This window comes from Nyctibius grandis, chromosome 13, assembly GCF_013368605.1.
Source record: "Nyctibius grandis isolate bNycGra1 chromosome 13, bNycGra1.pri, whole genome shotgun sequence".
In the NCBI taxonomy this organism is placed as follows: domain Eukaryota; kingdom Metazoa; phylum Chordata; class Aves; order Nyctibiiformes; family Nyctibiidae; genus Nyctibius; species Nyctibius grandis.
The window spans coordinates 14680055-14701487 of NC_090670.1; the positions used below are offsets into that span (position 1 = coordinate 14680055).

The 21433-nt window shown below is 39.3% G+C and overlaps 1 protein-coding gene across 2 annotated transcripts in view; it reads right to left on the reverse strand.

The window, feature by feature from the left end:
- Positions 1 to 4497: 4497 nt before the first annotated feature.
- NRK (Nik related kinase) overlaps positions 4498 to 21433 on the reverse strand; it is a 105318-nt gene continuing 88382 nt past the window's right edge. For both annotated transcript variants that reach the window (XM_068412105.1, XM_068412104.1), the window contains exons 26-31: positions 20886 to 21020; positions 18702 to 18802; positions 18005 to 18154; positions 14539 to 14698; positions 9105 to 9244; positions 4498 to 8279 (exon numbers count right to left, since the gene is read on the reverse strand). In XM_068412105.1, the coding sequence (XP_068268206.1) occupies positions 8196 to 8279; positions 9105 to 9244; positions 14539 to 14698; positions 18005 to 18154; positions 18702 to 18802; positions 20886 to 21020 (770 nt within the window). In that variant the 3' untranslated portion in view covers positions 4498 to 8195. The remainder of the gene's footprint in view (positions 8280 to 9104; positions 9245 to 14538; positions 14699 to 18004; positions 18155 to 18701; positions 18803 to 20885; positions 21021 to 21433) is intronic.

Consider the following 21433-nt stretch of genomic DNA (forward strand, 5'->3'; position numbering starts at 1 on the left):
TACCTTAGGGGTGGGTGTCAAGAGGATGGGGCCAGACTCTTCTCAGTGGTGCCCAGTGACAGGACAAGGGGCAATTGGCACAAACTGAAACATGGGAAGTTCCATATGAATATGAGAAAAAACTTTTTTACTTTGAGGGTGCCAGAGCACTGGAACAGGCTGCCCAGGGAGGGTGGGGGTCTCCTTCTCTGGAGATACTCAAAACCTGCCTGACGCGACCCTGTGCAATGTGCTCTGGGTGACCCTGCTTTGGCAGGGGGTTGGACTAGATGATCCCCAGACGTCCCTTCCAACCCCAACCGTTCCGTGATTCTGTGAAATCCAGAAGACCAAAGTGGGGCTGCAGTTCAGGCAGAGCTGCTTCATGCACTGGGCCAGAGGCAGCTCGCCAAGCTCACAGCTTCAGAATGCTTAGTCTACTGCCTTTGCCACTGTGGAGCATTTCCCTTAGGGAAATTGGAAAACCTGTTGCTTGAACCATTTAAAACAGACTGAAAAACTAGACAAGGGGGTATAGAAACCAAGACTTTTCTGGCCTTTGGACTGCCCTAGTAATGGTACAAGTTTATGGATTTTTATGTGCACTCCTTAGTGAGAAAATTTAAAACACATCAGTCATTCTTGATGTTTATGTTCAAGCCAGGGTATTGAGTAAAACTTCAGTGTGGTGTCTTTTTTTCCTGGTGTCCTGGTTTCATGGGGATAAAATTATAGAATCGATTTTCTGTTACGTTTTTAGTTTGTGGCCAGCTGTGGTATGGTGATCTAGGCCATTAGCAGTGAAAGCCAGGGCAGCTGCCCCAGGCTGGCCCACAGGTGTGTTCTATAACATAAATGTCACATTCACTATAAATTGGAAAGCTGCTGGGGATGGTTCTTTGCTGTGCTCTCCTATCCCTCTTTCTTCTTCTCTTCTCAATGCTTGCTATCCCTGGAGGGACTTGCTGCCACTCTATGAGCTAAGTATAACTTTGTGTCTTTTGTGTTAGTTTCAATATTGGTTTTCTTGTTTTATTAAATCTGTTGAAATTTCAACCCTTTTCACAATTCCCTTTCTCAGCTGGGGAGGGGGTCTTGGGTGATAGAACAACTGGTTATTGTTTAGCCCTGGTGTGGGCTAAACAGAGACACCCGGAAAACACATGATCTGGTGTGTGGACTGATAAAATGGCATTTACAACTAAAAAAAAATGAACACAACCCAAACACCTTTTTACTGAGGTTGCACAGGATGTGATTTCACATCACATACAGGCCTTGCCCAGAGAGCTGTGGTGTAGGCTTTTTTCTAGCTATGAAATGAATCTGCAGGTATAATGAGGAAATCTCTGGTCTATTCCCAGCTTCTCTCCACTTTTGTCTGTGCTGGTGATATGACTCGCAAAGAGAGGTATTTTATTTATAGCAGAGGTAACTGTTACATGTACATCTGTTGTCAGGATTTTTTGTTATTGTAAGTCACTGTGGTTTCCGTCATGAAAGCGGTAGCTTTTGTGGAGTGACAATGGACTGATAATACAGTTAATACTTTATCATTTTGGATAAATTTGTATGCATTGCAGTTTCAGATACAAGGTAGTTCCCTCTCTTAGGAACGTGCTCCTGTTACCTTCTCTCTCCCCAGCAGAGGTCTGGCAAACATGCCCATTTCAAAACTGGAACAAGGTAAATCTCTTTTGCTGACAGCACATCAATAGCACGTTTTAATGACTGGTTCTGTCTGTGAGTTCCTCTAGCTTGATTTCCCTGCCACACCCGACCAGTGGGACGGATGTGACTGTATTAGAAACTGGAAGTTCAGAAACACTTGGAGAATTAGTACTGAATGGTGATGAGCCATCAGCAGATGGCTGTATCGAAATCATGAAAACTAAGAGCTCAGTGTGTTATGTTGAGCCTGTTCCATCAGGGCATGTAAGCAGCTCATTGAAGACAATATGATTTTTCACATACCTACAACTAAGCATGCTGAACCATACCCGTGTCAGCCTCTGGTGAATCAATACTTAGTCTCAAATTCTCAGGCATAATTAGCAGCCAAGTATCTCAGTTTTTATGTACAAGACACCTTAAGAGAAACAGCTGTTAGCCTCTATAGCAATGCCAGTGAGGAATAGGCTATGCTGAATAGGAGGACCTTATTCCATTGTTAAACATTAGGTTTAATGTATGTTGGAGAAATGAAAGGCACAAAAGAATAAAAGGTGATGCTGTAGATCGAAAGAAAATAATTAGCTATTGTGCAAGATCATAAAGCTTACTGTAAAGACAGCTGTTTGCTGCAAAGTATTTTGAGGACAAAAATGGAAAAGCCTTTTTATACATTTCACCAATATCTTCTAGGTGCTTTTGTTAAATCAACCTAGAAAATAAGAAGCAGCGATTAAATAATGCTAAAATAACATTTTAGGTGATTAACCAGCAGACATCATCTTGCTCTGTAATCAGCTTTATGCACTCTGAAGCTTTGAAGAGCAGTTTAAGAAAGTGGTGGGCTATCAGCAGGAAGATCTCTTACATTTTTGTTATGTGGAACCTTGATTTATTGCACAGGTGCTAGAATCTATAGAAGTCTTTTATATAGACTGCAGATTTGCTCATGTTTCATTAAATACAGCTGTCTAAGCATGGAACTGAACTTGTAAGCCAACTTTTCTGATGGTCTTTGGAGAAACAATTTCATTCTGGAGCAATTTGGTACCATGAAACAAACTACTTTTAAATGTTAAACATGACTAAAATTAAAATGCCATTTCACTTGAGCTCCCATAGCAATAGATCATACAATTACAGTTTGTTTGGTGTATTATGTAACTTGCATTTTGTGTGTGTTTGTGCAGCTGTATCTTACTGCCTAGCTGTACTGTTTGGCAAATAGTTGTAAATTAAAGATATTTTAGTTTTTCCTATTATGAGACAAAACCCCAAATGCTTTCACTTTGGACTGGCATTGTTTTGTTTGCAAAAATATGTTTTGTGGTGAGCTATAAACCATTTTATCTATGCCTTTAGGTGCAACATGGATAATACAACTTCATCAGGGCAATTCTACTGTCAAGTCACAGTAAGTTTGAAGGGTTCTTAAGGTGGGGCAGTTTCTGCCAGGGAGAAAGGAATTCTGTATGTTCCTTATTAGTGTCTGCTAATTCATGCCTCCCTTTCCTGGCTTTTTTTTTGGCTACCCTGCGGATTCTAGAGAAATGGTTGCTTTCTTATGTTGGATAAAATCTAGTTGCTATCTCACTATTACCTTTTAGCACTGATACGCTGATTTTTTGCAGCACCTTACACAATGTACAGCACAAAAAAGATGCAGACTTACAAATATATAGGGCTGGAATGAAGTGTGTGTGTGGAGGAAGAGGGGACTAAGTAAATTATGTATTAGCTTGATCCTGGCTGTTACCTTAAGAAAAGGCAAGTTGAGGCCTGGTCTTACCTGTTGATGTCAGAAAGTTGTTCTCAAGTCCACTATGCGCCTCTTCTGTGATTTGCTTGTATGCTGGAAGCTCTATCAGATGAATGAGGATATGGATGGATGCTCCTGTGTCTCCAAGTGAGTTCAGTTTCTAGCAATTTCCAACTTTGTTTTCTTAATAGTATTTTAACTGAACAACTCAGGATGGGGAACAGGAGAAGATCATGAACAAGGATGATCAGAGAAAGACTAATTTTATTTTGTTGTCAGTAAGTTGAATTTTACTTAGTAGTCACACAAACGAGCACCATAGTTGGACCCAGTTTGCTTTTTGTTTAGTCAATATTTGCCACAGGATATTCCTATATTTAAGGGTAGGATGAGATGACTCCTCTTGATTGCTGGCACGCCACTGGTTAAATAGGTGTGCTGCCTACCTGCATGTCAGTCAATGCCAATGAGCAAGGGGTGGGGGAGGAGATTTTAGTTACTAGCCCATACAACACTTCCTCTGACATTCCTTATAGCACCTGCCATAGCAATCAAGGACAAATTTCCTAATTCTGACTCCTAAGTGGTACAGCTACAATGTGCTATCACACCTCACATTATGTATTGGAATAAATTTTATATGCAGCAACAAAGACTGCATGAGCGTACCAGAGAAAAAGTGAGTTGGGCTGACCTGGCATTCAAGCTGATGCACGTGCATAAAAGCCAGTTCTTGTAGCGTCAATGACTGCAAGCTGTCATTTTGCTCCAGTTCCACTGCCCTCATCCCACTGGGTAAAGAGAAAGGTGGAAGCACAGAAACTCAGTTGTGAAGCTCATTAGCAGCACACACAGCACAGCACCAGCTGTCACCCTTACTAGCACTCTGTCTAGGCTGACCTCTCACACTGTCACCTCAACATCTATATTATATCCACGGCAAGGAAATATATTCGTTTTGTCTCTGTGGGCAGAAGTACCAGTTCCCCTACGGATACTGACTGGAATTGGGAAACAATAAGAAAGCTTTCTATGATTTTTACAATAGCTTATGCCAATATAACAGAATTTTACAAGCACAATATTAGTTTTGATTTTCAGAGTATTTTTTTATTACTGTTTCGGTTGTACAATTTCAACATTAGGGAACAATACATAATGTACAGTACACAGCTTGTGTTGTTCCCAGGTTTTAAAGTCATGTGTCAAGGTTCAGGCTGCAGAATAGAGTTCTCCATTCCTAAAATGAAAGCAGGCACATAGCACTATCTCGCTGCAGTATTAGCGCAATCTTGTTTGGCAAATATAATGTTAGAAGCACCACCTGCCATCAGGATACTGCATGTACCAAAGGATTCCTGACATGGATCCTTAACGTTCTGCCCTTATAACATTTGTTCACATCAAAGTGACATCACTAGAAAAACACATTGTTAAGCAGTTCACTCCTTGGTTTTAAAAGTTAGTGAATGGGTACAGCTAGAGAAACACCTCACATAATGAAACTACAAATCTGATACACCTTTTGCATAGTTAAATTTCTGTCAGGATCAACTTGGGTCTCTGGAATTTTTTTTTTTCTTCCAGTCTTTGAACTTTTGCTTTGAGCTGAACAGTTATTCAGAACACGCTCTCGTTCACTGTTCACACCACCCAGTCACTCCAGATACCTTTCCATTTCTTTGGTTACTTTCTTTTCCTTAACATCTCTTAACCTTTTTTTTTTATTCCTCCTACAGCAATACACTGTTCCAGACATCCACTCCCTCCCCCTTTTGGCTGCTCCTATTTGTTTTCTTCAGCTTTTCCCTCCTCTTCAGTCACTTCCACTCTCTTCAGTTACTCTTCTCAACATCTCTGGGCTCTTTCTCATCTTCAACCATTCTGATTTTCTCTATATAAAGAGAAAATGCCAGAGTCTTCTCCTTGTTGCATCCAGCTGCTATTGCTATTTGCGATACTACTTCTAAATCCTTTAAAAGCATTTACCTCTAAGGGCCTCATTCTTTCCATATTTACACATGGATGTAACCCCAATAATTCCAATGGTTTTACAACAGCAAAGTGACAGATGAAAATCCACCCCACTGCCTTGAACCACAACTGGAAAGAAAAGAGCTAGTAGAAGGAAACAGAATGAAAAATTAAAATCTCAATGTAATAGTGCACATTCCCTCTCTTGAACTTACTTTTTTTCCCTCCCTCTTGATACAGAGCTAAACATCTTCACACTGTGTCAACTTACTGTCATGCTTTTCTCTCACAATAATATTAAACAAGCTTGATCACATTTGCTTCTTTAATCTGTTGGTATGGGTTGTTCTGAATTCCCACTGTTCTCAGCTAAATTCTTTTTAACTAGTGCCTAGCATCAGGAAAAATCTGCCTCCTACCTGTTGACACCGAAAAGGGAGAGGGAAAAAATTCACATGCGTCCCATGTAATGCAGAGGCTGCTGAGATAAGCACACTTCAAAAATGTTATAGTGCAGCCTGGATCACCGATTGCTATAGCACGGGCAGTTTTGCAAGCAAGTTTTGTACACCTACTGGGTACAAAATGAAAGCTGTTCTTTCTTCACAGTCTCTTAGACTTTTTAAGTCAAAAGCAAGTACGTTGTATTTCTGATTGTCTGCAAATTATTTTTGGCCTGTAATTATAACTTTCATCTGTTTCTGTTACAGGTTTGGGTTTGTTTAGTTTTGGGTGGTTGTTTTTTTTTGTGAAAGTTGAACAAAACAAGCCCAGTGTTCAGCAGCGCAGGGAGCCAAAACTCTTCTGCCCCAGTCCTAGCACTGACAACAGGTAGGAACATTACTACAAACAGAGACCTCCTGTTTTCGCACAGCTCTGCCCGAGCACAGTATACCATTCAGATTTTAAGTCTGCACACAAGCTGATTACTTGTGTACATTAAGAACCACTTTGAGTATTACATATTTTTTAGTATGGCCTTACTCTTTGCTAAGTTAAAACATTTAAAAGGAAAATACTTCATAAAAAACACTATACATTTTGAGATAAGCTAGTGCTTGTGAAAAGTGCTAGGTTAGTAACTTTGGAAAGTGCAGTCCTCCACACAGCCAAAGAACATAGCAACAGTGTAGGCATCTCTGACCTGCCTGCAGCAGGTGAGGTGCCAGCACGGGGAAGTGGGGTGAAGGGTGATTAGCCCCTAGTTTGATTCTCTGCTGACATATCCAAGGATACCAGTTGTGGAGCTGATGGTTGCAATCTGAGCACCTCTCAGTCACAGCATGACTGCTAACACTAACTTTACCTGACATACTGGACAAAGCAGCTACCAGTTTTAACAACTTTATTTCTCCCCTTCTTAGTCAACTTTGAATCATCATCCTGAGGTAGATGACCAGATATTCCAACACACTTGCCCTGCACCTTTCAGTATCACATATTTCAAGTAAAAAAATATCTATTTTCCAACACTGCAGCTAGCGATTTCACTTTTGCTTACAGCGTCATCTGTACTGTATCATGTCTGGAATGAGCTCTTTTGTATTACATTTGATGCTTTACATTTTCAAAACACATCCAAAAATCAGCTAAATGAGGATTGCATTAAACCCTACAATTTAATCATAGTATATGATTATATATAGTATATATATATTATATCTGTATAGTTTTATGGCCAAGTTACAAGCCCCTGAGAACAGAGTTTATGCAGAAACACTGGCACCAATAAAACTAGTGGATGGAGCTTTATTTAGATGTAATTAGCATAGAAAGCACCTGAAATTATTTCTATTTTCTATTTATAATAGATTAACTCTTTGGATATTTTAATAACTATATTAAGAATACACTTGTTAATCTTCACATCCATTGTGGAAAGATTCTATTTACATACAAATACATGAAGAATTGATGGGGCAAGAGCAAGAAGGGAAGAAAAGAAGGTGCCTGATCCTGTGCCCTTATGTACATGGGTAGTGCCTTTAAATCAAGTCATACGAGCATGGGTCCTGTGTTCGAATAAAAGTTACAGGTTCAGGTCCATAATGCTTTATGCATATATGATTTTGACAAACCACTATTTAAACTATTTTTACAAATACATTCTACAGTAACTGTGTCTATGGGCTCAGGCATCCAGCCCTGAGAGAAACATGAAGTCTGTCCCCTGCGTTTTGTAACATCTACCAAATGGGGCACATGTCTAGAGGGAGCTGCTTTTCCAACTCTGCAGTGAAATGCACAGGAGACAATTCCTCAAGCATCCCAGTCTGCATTAGACCCCATCATGAACAGTTGCTCTTTCATTAATTGTAACACTTGGACAAGCGAGTCTTGGTGAAACAGTTAACAGCTTGCTTAAAATGCAAAACAAGCCCAAACCCAATTCGAAATAAAGTAGATTCCAATTTGTCACCCAACTCATTTGTTTTTTATATCTACCTACAGATGTTGCTGTCCAAAAATAGAAAGAGATTTCCGTTCAGGATAACATTACATCATCTGTGAAAATGAAACTGTACACTTTTCAGAGTACAGGAACTTCTTATTGGCTACATTCTTCATTAAAATTGTTCTAACACTGTGAATACAATCTTGGTTTGCAACGTATTTTAGAAGATAAACTAAACATGTTTGCAATACTTTGACAGGAAAATGGAATTCTTTCCAAACTAAAAGAATATTAATTTTGATAAGTTAATAATGACAAAATTTTTGTAGGTAAAAAGTGCAAATTTGTATATTACCTCCAAGCATTTTACACTGCTACCTACAGGGAATTTCAAAGCATCCTTCATTTTGATGTGATTTACCAGTTGAATAGCACATTTTGACCAAGAGTCATAAAGTATATTTGACTGCTGCCTCCTGACTGTACAGATGCAAAGAACACCTTGAAAGGGGGAAAAAAAAAAAAAAAAGATATGCCACGGTTAGTTTACATTTATGAGAATATTTTTAGCCATACAGGAAATCTGAGATAATGCCACAGTCACAAATACAGGGATATATATATCACAATTCAATTTTAATCCCATGAGAAACTTTTTAAAGTGAAACCGTGCTTGTGGTACAACAGGGATATATTTTTTTAATGTATTTGTTTTCCTATTTGTAAAGACACAAGAGAACATTTAAAAATCATTAATTAATCTAAACAGTTTTGGGGGCCCTAGTTTTCTAAATATGTCAGTGGGACTAAGCAGGTTTCACAGAACATTTATCAAGCACTGCTGTATGCAAGAAATCATACTCGATTATCCATACTCTAGTGCCTGCAATCTCTCAAATATTAAAGGGCTGGGTTTTTTCCCCATGGTGGCTGCTCTGAGTTGCCTGTAATTTCAGTAGCCCAGGAGAGGCAGTCCTGGAGTTGGGCATTATCAGGGCTGGCTCACCAGCCCTCCCCACTAGACCTGCTGTGCTGGAGTCTGGCCAGTTAGCTATGTCTGTATTTGTTATCGCCTCTGGTATCAGTTAAGGCTGGGTGGAACAGGCGTTACAGCAGAGCTGGCTAAAGTAGGGCGGTGTGAAAGTGCGGATACCCATCGTGAGTGCTTTGTGGGGTCAGTGACTACATTTGCTTGGAAGAGGGAAGTTATACTAAGGTAAGAAATAACCAGTGTAAAAACAAAGTTACAAAAATTAAATGGTCTTAGTGTCACAGTCAACTATTACTTATTTTTGCTAAATCACCACACTGTAGTTATCTCTGTACCTTGTCATTTCTTTCACATAGAAATTTTAGCTTCTGTGCTTTCTTGTGCATAAATACTCCTTCCAGATTTCCTGTTTCCACAGAGCGTAATTCAATCGCCTTCTCTCCCCAGCCCATGACCTGATTCGATTGCAGGTAAGCTAAAAGTAAAAAAGAAAAAAAAAAAAAAAGATTTTATACTATTTAACTGCTGAAAGACTGATTCTTGCCTCATTTATGTCAATATGGATCTGAAGCATTTCTCTTTGATAACAATATATTCTGAATGATTTGTATTTTAAGTTTATACAAAAAGCCTTGGGAACAGCAACTAAGTTTCAGTTTCTTCTCTCAAACTTATATTGGACTGTAGACATAAATCTTGAGTATGCTACTATTGTATATTTTAGAATCACAAAAGGTTGGAGTAAACCTCTGAAGGGCATCTTGTTTAACCCCTGCCCCCAAAGCAGGGCCAAATTAGACAAGGTTACTCGGGACCTTGTCCAGACATGTTTTGATGGATGTTTCACAACCTCTCTGAGCCTGTGCTGCGATGCATCACTACTTTCAAGGTTAAAAATTTCCTCCTAATACCTAACTGGGATTTCTCTTAGTGCAACTTGTGCCCATTTTGCCTCTCATTGTTTCACTCTACGTGTGCAAGAAAAGTCTGACCTCTGCCTTCTCTATAGTCTCCCATTAGAAGTTGGGTTTGTATTTACTGCAGAGTTCAGCTTAGTCTGAAACATAAATACTTTTGAATCTGAGACTATGGCATGATTAATTTGGTGTCATTAGCTATTGTCTTCCCATCACTGGTTACGTGCAAGATCTCCAAAACCAAAAGAAGATATTCCAGCACTGCAGAAGCTTACTATGTTACTCCCTTTAAATCTGGCAATTAGATGAGAAATTGGAATAGTGATGAAGGAGTTAACACCACAGATTTCAAATTAGGCACAGTTTCAACAAAAGCCCTCTGACTAGTGCAGGTATGGGCTTCTAAGATAAAAACATATTAGTTATGCTCTATTCATAGTCAATGCTCAGAAATTGTTCTTCTAGCTCAACTAGGAACTGTTATTTCATTAGTTGGAGAATTCTGGTACTCTGAAATGATGGAGAGGAAATGTGTGCATTTGACTGGTTTTTAGCTTCAGTGGACAGTGCTTGCCTGCCCTACTTTATTAGTGCGAGCAATGTCTGTTCTTTAAAACCTTCCATGCTGATTTAGATTTTTGTCTAAAAATTAAACTTTCAGTACACACTGATATAGGAAGCAAGAGCCTGCAATCCTGCTTTTGAAGGGCAGCAGAAAATAAAGGCAATATGCCTGAGTATATCCTTCTCCTAGCAGTTGTTGATTTAATATTAACATGGAATCCTTGCTTTATAATTCCTGTCGGAACAAGTGTATGAAAATTATACCTCCTTGGAAACATATGTGGTTTGGCTACAGTGTTGTGATTTTAGTTCCCTCAAAGTCTACGAATTTCCCCTAAATCTGTTTAGTAGACATTTCTTTCAGTTATTCTTTGTGCACACTGAACGCTTCCTTGCCACTAAAGCTGAGAGCAAGAAAATTCTTTCCCAGTATCCCAGTCCTCTGGAAAGAGGAAGAAACCATCCTGTCTGGGAAGCAAAACAGCAGTGAGCGACTGAGGGTAAGTGAGAGAAGAGAAACGGGGAGGAGTATTTATTGGTTCCCCACTCTGGGAATATTCAGTTTTGTGCCAACCCTCTAACACTACATACTGTAAATAATTAATTACTCACACAAAAGGGCAAAAGCGCTCACAGATCTTATTAACTTGATGTTTCTTAAACCCTTTTTTAATCCTGTTTTATATAAAGAAAATATTACAGCTATATTTTTATTTAGCCCTACATATGTGAAATACCTTTCAGATTAAACATAGATAGAGTACTTCTACAATTTTAATTTCCCACAGGGTTTGAGTTTCCTCTCTCCAATTTCTTATTAACAGATCAGTCACAGAGGTCCTAACTTAAAGACTACGAGAGTAAGCTATATTTAGATTCCCTGCCCTAAATCCATCAATTATAATACAAACTATTTTTTATTTTCTTGTAGTCAAGATATTCTCACCAACTACAAAAGTTTTCTTTCAAAATAATTGTTTAAAGAAATCAAGAAATGAGCAAAGGATGACTAGAGAGCAGCCTGAGGTTAAGACAAGACCCTTCTATCTCTGAAACAGAGTGAAATCTTTGAGATAAGCTCATAGAGACTTTAGGAGGTCTGGAAATTCCAGGAAAACAGGATCTCTTATGAAACTTTCAAGTTCCCCCTAAGCTTGGCCATGCAAATATCACAGTTATTCACACTTCTCTCATAATAGTTAATGTTTTTGTCTGGAGCCAAGAATTTCAAAGGAGCAAGAAAATTAATAGGAGCTAGTGGGAAACAATTATTAAAATAATAGTTAACAGAGCTCTTTGTTTAAAGTTTGTGTGGAGTTATAGGTTGGGTTAATTTGTTTTTAGTGGAAATGTGGTTCCAATCAGAAGTCAAATTAATCTTGTACCACATCATAAAGACTGACAATTTCTGTTCCAAAGAAATCCATTTCTGAGATGCCAGAAATGCTGCAACAGAAACACAAGGGTTCTCAAGCTAACACAGTGGAAAATTTTCAAATGCCAACTGAGAGGGGCTGCTTGGAGGCTGCCCCCCTTCAGCTGTGGAATCTGCAGAAGTATAAACGATGAAGAGATGGATGGATGGAGACAGACACCTTTCCTTCCAGAGAAAACCTACAGTCTTGCTTTCTGAGCACTGGGAGTTCTCCAAAGAGCTAGCTGTTTACTCAGCTCTCCTAACCTCTCCAGCCAAACATTTCACCTGACTCGCCCTCTGCTTCCTCAGCAGGATGTTTCATTATACCTGTCCCAGCCACCCATCCATGGATGGGCACCACCTTCCCATCTGCTGGTGCCCGTTTCTCTAGACTGACTACAGGAAAAAATTAAACTCTTCATGTAGCAAGACTCCTAACTGCTAGATAGCAAAATTCACCAGACAGGATGCTCAGAAGCATCTTCTCCATCCTCTTCCTATATCACTGCCCTAAAATACTGTAAGAAAAATGCTTAGGCAATTTCGTACTAATAGCTTTCCATGCAAATGATTATCATAGTGGTGTGATGAAGAACAGGAGAAATAGCTGCACAAGTATGTGGAAAGGCGAATGTCCAAATGGCATTCCTTCTATTAAGATGTAATCAACCTTGAGAAATTGAGAATATCGTGCCTAGCCAGATGTATGCCAAAGGACGTTTTAAATTAGAGTAATTAACTGGCACAGAAGATCACGTATTCAGCTCGTCTGAAGTGGTGAAGCTTTATTCACTTCAATGACAGGTGGGTATGTGCAAGAAAATTTTTACTGAAGTTAAGGCAGTGTGAATTCCAGGCTACAAGAATGCTTTACAAACCTCTCTCTCATATCTGTGAGTTCGATTATTCAGTACTTTCAGCAGCATTAGGAAGAAGAACTTAAGCTCTCCCTGGTCCACTTCTCATGCATTCCTGTGAACTCTATCTAGATGAACTGGAAAAGCTTTTGAGAGCAATCAGTGCCCAGGGATACAAACAGCAAATTTCCAAGCAGGAGTCATAGATCTATGTGACCCTTCTTGCAATATCCCCCTTTCTAAAGCAGGATGTAAGAAAGCCCTTTGTTCCTTATATATCATCCATCTTTGAAACACACTATCTAGTAACAGTGACTCTTTAGGACGTAGCATATAGTAAGAATAATAGAACTAGAAAAGCCTGGAATAGTTACAAATAACACCCATGGTTTAAAAACTATTAAACATGAGATTAGGGTTAATCTCTGGCAGGACACTTATATAAATGCAGCTGATTTTAAAATTCTTTCTTCCCAAGGCAGGAAAAAGGAGTTCTAACTGATGTGGGAAAACAAAGGAGAGTTTAAATATTTATAAAAGTCATATATCATATATGCCCACCCTAAGGTGGATAAGACATTACAGTTTGAAGAAAACGTTCACATTAGGTAACCTTGCTACTCTGAGTAAGGCCTAAGGAAGCATGTCCTATAAAAGCTTGAAAGCTTCTGTCTCCTTCAGATAGCATTCGTCAGTGCAGCTTCCAATTATGTTCAATACTTCTCATTAGAACTCTTCCTACCCTGGCTGAGTAATTGCTTTTTGATTATTGGTTATGGTGTTTCTAACAGTAATTCAGAGGGGATGTAAAATTTCTACGTATCAAAGACCATTAGATATTCCTATGGAAAATGGAGAATTGGCTTGATATATTTTAATTACACCCTGTAGCTCTGAACACGGGCTAAAGATTTGAGACAGGGCTATTCAGTGAAGGGAAGGAAACACTCTATGGTTAGCTTACAACCTTATACCTGTTTTTTGAAACTGAATCATTTTTGTTGCTGAATTTTATTGAAATAGTGGAAAAAAATAAGTTGTCTTGTAGTGATTTGTGTTCCAGAGGTGGGCTTCTTGCCCTCAGTACTGTTGAAAACCCTCTACAAACGTCAGACCTGGCATTTATGCAAGGGTGTTACTCCACTGATTTTAATGGCCTTTTCCTACAGCTACCCAGCTAGAAGTGAAAGGAGAGAGGTGAACATCCTCAGTTTCTCACTGTGGCATCCAGTTTCTGCCAAGCTAATAATATGCTTTTGTACAATCTAAGTGTTTTGGGCATTTGTTATTTGTTGGTATGTTTGTTTTAAGGTGCAGAAGAACAGGAGTGAGCCAGAAAAAAAATTAAAAGCAACAAATAATAAAACCAAAAATCTGCCTGTGTTGTTCTTGGTTTTCCCCACACTGTTAACTTGAAGCCCTCTGGGGAAGGTGAAACAAACAGCTGTCCTGGCTACAGTACAATCAGAATCTCCTCCTACAAAGCCAACTGCGAGCACGGAGAGATTTAGAATCTATTAGAAATACCCTGTGCTGGCAGCACTGTGAATTTAAAGTGATAAAATTAAGGGGCCATTTGACAGCAGTTACAAACCTCTCCAGTAACTGACCTCTCTGTAGTTGTGAATTTTTACATAAAACGCTATGGGCTATGAACAATCAAAGCAGGCAACGAGCACCTTTTCCCCCCCCCCCTGTAATTCACATACTTCTCTCTGCGCAAACTGGTGGTAAGCTGCATCCTCAGTGAAGTTCAGCTGTATAGTCAAGGTATGATGCAATAAACAGTGTGACAAGAATACAAACTATGATCCAAATGTGAAGACCCTATTGCAATCATTGGCTGTCTTAACACAAACAGACATAAATCTGTCCACTCTTTACACATCTTGTTTGCTCCCAAGTTGCTTTATGTGCCATACAACCGCTTTCATATGGATACAAACCTCATAAAGCAGTCAGGCTTCATGCAGCACAATCTTATATTTAATAAAGTGCTATTTTTCATACATACCTACAGAAGCTGGCATTTCTCCCCACTGTAAAACAGTCTCCTTTGTGAAATGCCCATATATATCAATGTAGATGCCTTCATCTTCATAGGTGAGTAAAAGCTCCATTCCGCTGGTGTTGGGGAGGATGATAATGGCATGTGGGCGAATAGTCCCCTGGATCTAGAATCATATTTTACTAAGATTTATATAAGAAAATGGACTGCACTTTTAGTGACTACATCAATCTAACTAGCTTGGCAGAGCAATAAAAAGAACTAGCTCATGGCTCATGGAAAGTGAAAGAAAAGCCTGTTTTAGAAAGGCTGTACAGTTCGCTAGCTAGCTTCTGAAACAGGCTTTCTCCCCTCCTCCCCCCTTTGAATAGGACAGTAAGTTTGCAAACAAATCAACGTTCAATATTTCACTTTATAGTTATCAATATTAATTGGTTTCAAGAAGCCATGGAGCCACTGAGACACAATAATATTTACTCACTCACTCACAAAACACTTGCATTATATAAATAGAAGAAAGGTGAAATAAATTTGAATTCACAATTATTTCAGAAGATGGAGGAAGGACAAAAGCTTCCACATTGCAGGGAATCAGTGCTTTCACTTTCCATGATATTTCCCTATCCCCACTCACAAGGTAAAACCTGTGAACTTAACAATATTTACAACTATTTGAAAAGTTACCTGGACCTTTCAAATACAAGCCACTCTCTGTCCTTCCCTTCCCACATCCTTCACTAAAAGCACTTCCCCATTTAAATGCTGTTCAGCACACATTTTCTGCATGCCACAGGAACAGCGCATTTCACTTGCACAAATTATTTTAACAGCTGTTCGATGCACTAGAATCTCTCCCAGAAGCCAACATGTCCCCAGTGAAAAAAAAAAAGTCTAAATATACAGCCACGAAGGTGGGGTTTTATGAAAGCGTTTTTGAAATAAAAAAGAGGACAGCCTTAAAAAACAACAAAGCATTTCCTTGTTTAAAGCGCTACTCAAAACAAGATGTTAAATAGTAAATTAAAGCACTACAATTAATATTTTTATAGGAAGCATATGAGTGGAGTTTCTACATCATTTTCACAAGCCAGCAACACACAGATCTTTTTTTCTTCAAGCACAAACATTTATGCACACTGTAAGGGCAACAATGAACAGGAAAAGAAGCACCAAAGCTGTACTTGCCAAACTGAATACACCCAGGCCAACCACTTGACTCCGTGCCTCCGCAACAACTATCCGTAACACTAGAACGGGTATCCAGAGTCGCAGAGCAATTTTAATGCGTTGCCTTGGTACTCGCATGAGCGATCGAAGCAGGTAAGAGATGAAGAAAGAGGTGGGGAACCAGGAAAAGAGGCTACCAGAAAGCAAGAGTATCTAAAGTCAGCCTGTTAAAGTCTGGTCTGTTGCCACCACAATGCTCCTCGAGAGAATTATCCAATTCTAGCAGATGCTCTTTAAAATAATAAAAGACCAAAAAAAAAAAAAAAGATAGAGCCACTGTAGCAGCAGATTTATTTCAGGTCTAAGAATCTAAAGGGAAAATGTATTTTTAGTACACGCTAACTTTTGGGTTGAAGAGCACACACAAATGGAGTCAGTCTTAAAGGTGCTCCACATATTCAGGACAGTCACCTGGGAAATCTCTCTCATCAGGTACATAATTATATTTGCAGCCTGTTGAAAAACCAAAGCCTCTAAGAAGGTTCACTTTTTTCTTTGCCTTTCTTATCTTGGGCAATTATGCTAATGATCTTTTTGACAAGTCATTATTCACCTTGCTTAGCAACCAACTTCCAGGGATGGTATGAGGGCACCACGCTTAGATTTATAAACCGATGTGAATTTTTCATAGTTGCATAGTTAACAAAGCTACTCATGGTCAGATTAAATAAACCCTCGAACAAAATAAATATTAAGTCCCTTAAAAAAAAAAACCAACACAGAAATAAACAGTGCAAGCTTTTAGCAAGTGATTCAACAGCTTGTTCTGAACAGCCAGAAAAGTTACTTTTTAATTAAGAGTTTATAAACTTAACAGCCATCCTCAAACACTGTGTCCATCGGAAACACAGGTCTGACAGACTGTGAAGGCTGTCACTTGTCAGGGCAGCAGAGCGATCGAGGGGCTTGCACGGGAGGTGGGGGTTTTCATTTGGTTTGACAATGTGGGGCTGAGAGTGAAGAAAAGGATGTGAAAAAATAAAAGGGTTCAAGGCACAGGCTGCAACATGCACATCTGGGATGAGATTTCTTCTGACCTCCTGAGCGTAACTTTGGGACACACTGCCATGGGATACAAGGAGGCCATGGCACCCAGATGAGCCAACCTTCTGCCCCTGTGGAGCTCTGTTGACTTCAGGGAGGTTTTCAAGAGTGCACAGAAGTTTCCTTGCCAGGAGCCTCCCATCAGACTGGAGCCATGGGAACCTGCTACTGTTCTGGACCTAAGCCCCCAAGTTTCTCTGGCTTTTGGTACTCAGCTTTGAAAAGAACTATCTAGAACAGCTAAAAAATAAGTGAACAACAACAACAAAAAAGGTTAGAACCATAGCACAGACTTCATATTGGACAGCCCCATGCCAGTCAGTCACTTCTGCAGGGGAATTACTTTGCTGTTATCTGAGTTTAAGCAGGAATTTAGTGATCACCATCACCTCAATGAACAGATGCCCAATGCAATATGTACACATCAACCTGAACTCAACGTCTTTATGCCAACTTACTTGACAATCTAATGAGAAAATCCTGAGGAAAAGGTAAAAATTCTTTTGGATTTAAGGACTGATTTCACAGGCAACGGAATGGTAAGATCAGCAAATTTATTTAGTCTGGAAGTTGGGTTTCTGCAAAGTCATGACTGAAAGGCAAATCACATTTTGCACACAGAGCCTGGATCTGTAACCACGTGAAACAAATGCAACTTTGCTCCACGGTGAAGAAATTGAGACTATTCATGGGTGCACGTGTGTAGCTCCTCTAGCTACAGGTACTCATTGGTGCAAGGGTAACGTGCTTGCAGGGGATCAAGATTAAAATATGTTGCAACAGACTTTGTAATCCAGGCCAAATTTCAGCTCAATTCAGTGATAATTTAATCAGCTTGTTAGCAAGACTGAAAAGGACAGTGGCAGATTGTAAAAGCCACCTAAATTCATGTAGATATTATTGTGTCTTTGATTGCTCAATAAGTCCTAAATTTCCAGGATAAATCAATTAAAAATAGTACTGTCCATACAACAGGCTTTCTGACATTTAACCATCAAAATTGATACTCTAAATGTGATAAAAGCCTTTTAAGAGAACTTCAGTGTTATAAAAGTATGCAAAAAGTGGCATTCTCTTAGATGGCATACAATAATTATTCTCTTACCCTGTCTTTTAAAATACAGCACAACTCTTAACCTGATTATCATCAATACACACCCAAAGAACAGAGGCATTTACGTAATTTTTTGGAGTATCTTACGTGTGTTGGAAGGTACAGGTCGTACACAGATCCAGAGTCCACATCAATAGCGTGAAAGCCTACTACTGAGCCGTATATGACTTTTAATCTTTGTCCATTTTCAACGGTCAGGTCAACTGACAGTGGTTTGTGATGCAGTGAGGTAAAGGACTGGAAAAAGAAAAATACACTCTATAACACAAATAAAGCTGTTGGTTTACGGATCCACATATACGATCTTAAGGATTTTCAAAACTCAAAAGTTACACAGCTATTTTTGTTCGATAGTATGTTACATTTAAGGAGCTAAGTATCCATCATCCACTGAGCTGCAAGGAGAGCTGGATAATTCACTTGTGTTTTGAATAAAAAAATCCAGATTCTAGAAACGGACTAGGCAAAAATTAGGCTGAGTACCATTCATGTTCCATTTCCTCCTCTTCTGAGGGAAATCAGCATCAACTTTGTGAACTCAAATGTACATTTTGGCACAGCACTGAAACAAGTTATTCACACCTAACAGAATCATGACTGTGACAGTTTTCTGCCTGCCATCTCCAATGTATGTCAAATGAGCTACATTTTCTCTAAAAGAACACTCATTTTATCTTTAACTAGAAATAAATGTTATACAAAGCAACAAAAAGTAAAAACAAGGAGTAGATAAGAGACAGTGAGAGACAGTGATACAGCTGAACCAAAGTGAAGTTACACTTACCTTAAAAGCCATGAATTTGTGATAAGGCTTTGGAGCCCAAGCATAAACCTCCACTGAGTTTTTCAAAGCAATTACAAGGAATTTGATTCTCTCATATTTTACTGTAATACAAGAAGAACAATTCCTTAGGTACCAGACAGACACTTAAATCAAAGACCATCTCATCACATGAAATAATTTCCATGGAATACTTGTAGAGGCAGACATTATCCAGCAAGGGAGACTCATGGATTCTGGACATCAATGTTTAATATCTCCAGTGACAATACCTGGACTGAAAACCTATAGTTCATTTATTCTCAGTAAAGCCAGATGACTGTTAACAACATTTATATATTGCTTTTCATATATCTATGAAAAAAACTATATATCTTACTAGTCAAGAGAAAAAGGTCTAGACCCTGCAGCTAAGGCAACTTTATTTTTTAAGTGTGAACACACACCAACATTGCTGGTTGTGAATAAGCTACTTTTGGAGGAGTGGTGGTTGCTGGCTGAACAATTCTGTTACACTCTGCAGGATGAATTTTCATTTCACTGTTCACGTGTGGAGTTAAATCCCCCACGTGCTAGTGCAGGCAAAGGACTCCCATGTTTCTGAGATGAGTCAGCATTTAAGAGAGGAGCAATTTCTCTGAGTTTATTAAGATCATGTTGGGCCCATCAAGAACAAATGAAGAATCATGCATTGAAAATTAAGGCTTCTTTGTACATTGTGTTTTCGCTCTGCCAGAGACAAGCATTTGCTTTGGAAACAGAACGCTAAGGTATCGCATCCCAACATGTTCACCCTTCATTTTATATCCAGTGGCTGCTTGGCAGGGACTTTTAGAAGATGCAGGTGTCATGCTATTGAAGTAAGGTTTGTTTTCTGTGCGAGGAAGGTTTAATCAGTCCTTGCTGCTTACAAAAGGAGCAGCTCACCCTGGCCAAATATATAGCGGAGGCATGAACAGTGGGTAAGGATGGACACTGGTCAGGAAACTCTCACATAGGCAGAGAAAGGAAAAAAAAAAACCAACTCACTCCACCAAAATGCAGCACAGCACATCCTTTTCCTTTCTACCTGGACAAACGGCTGTAAAACCAAAGGTCAAAATACAAGAAGATTCACCAAGAGAAAAACAACAGCAGCTGTTTTGTCAAAGAAGAAAGAGTGGTTTGTCATAGGCAAACATTTGGTAGGAGCTTCTGTGTTTACACAATTTTAGGATAACTATGGTTTGGTTTGTTTTTTTTTTTTTTTTTTTTTTTTTTTTAAAACCCACACCAAACCCAAAGATGAGCAACTGAAGTGGAATACGTGGGTGCTTAGCTATAACCACAAAGAAAGGAACAACGCACATCTGTTTCACATTCTTTCTTGGATTTAACCCTTGCCACTTCTAAAGCCGTGAGACATTAAAGGAAAAAAAAAAAAAGTTAAGCAAGGTATTTATGAGAGCCAGCCACCGCGCCGTCTCCTGCACTCCTCTGTATCACTTCTCTATTTGACTTTGAAAAAAGTGCCACTTTCATGTACCATCTCTCACCAAAGCAAAACTTGCACTATACATCACACCCCCTCACGCAGTTAAATGACAGGAACTATCACAATACTGATGTTTGTCTTCAAGAATGAACTGCCTGAAAGCCAAATAAAAGCCAGGTGGTTTTTCAACTGCTACAGTACCATTTCCAGTGTGTAAGTTTAAACAAAAGTATATTTAGGTCTTTTATCATCTAGAGACAGGGATGAGCTGTGGCACATCCAATCTGATCTACCTATGGACATCCTACAAATATGATTTACTAACACTTAACTAGTCTAGTTTCTTAGCAGTTACTCAGAGTCAGGAGGGAAGCTGAATAGCATGGAGGCAGAAAACATCAGTCTAATTAAAACCTTAAGTAACTACAGAACATCTAAACCACTGACTGAGCAACAGACCAGGGCTGGCACTCCCTTCTTCCAGCTGTCACAGAGAATACCCGTAACATCATCCCGTAACTGCTGCAAGAAGAGATGCTACCTGGAATGACAGGGAGCAAAGCATCTGCCATGTAAAACAAGAAGGTTTGAAAGAACTCAGAGATATTCAGCCCCATACAATCCTGAAACAGACCTGAAGAAAAACGCTCGTATCACGAGATGCAAAAGGATGATTAAGCAGCTCTTCAAGGAAAAAAATATAAAGTCCTTACCGACTTTGTAGTGTACGCAGCCTTCCATGTCACCCACAGACACCCAGCCTTGCCGCTTCTCCACCTCTGGATCATTGCGCAAAATTTTATTTCTCAGCCATGATAAGTAATATACCCTCAACTTATTCTTCTTCCCTAGGATTTGGAAAAAAAGAGAGACATAACGCTTTAACTCATGGAGGTACAAACTCTCCCACACCTGCGAAAAGCCAGAGTTTTGTGACCTTGAGTACAGCGGGTCTTTGTGCCTTGTCAAGATGAGAGAAGAGACCAACAGCACAAAAGAAAAGCCCTGTGTGATGGTGACACGCAGGAGTGAACTGGAACACGAGCAATCCTATGGCATCTGGCACGTGTGCACTTACCTTGTGACTCAAGCTTCAGGCAAGATTTTCATACTTGACTAAAATTCTTCCCCAGGCCAAAGAATAGATCTCTACAGACACATGTATTATCAGAAATAATCACACTATCTGGCATTTACTCTTTGATGTGAAGGAAGGAACACACGTATGGCCTACAATGGCCATTTTGAATAAGTGACTCAT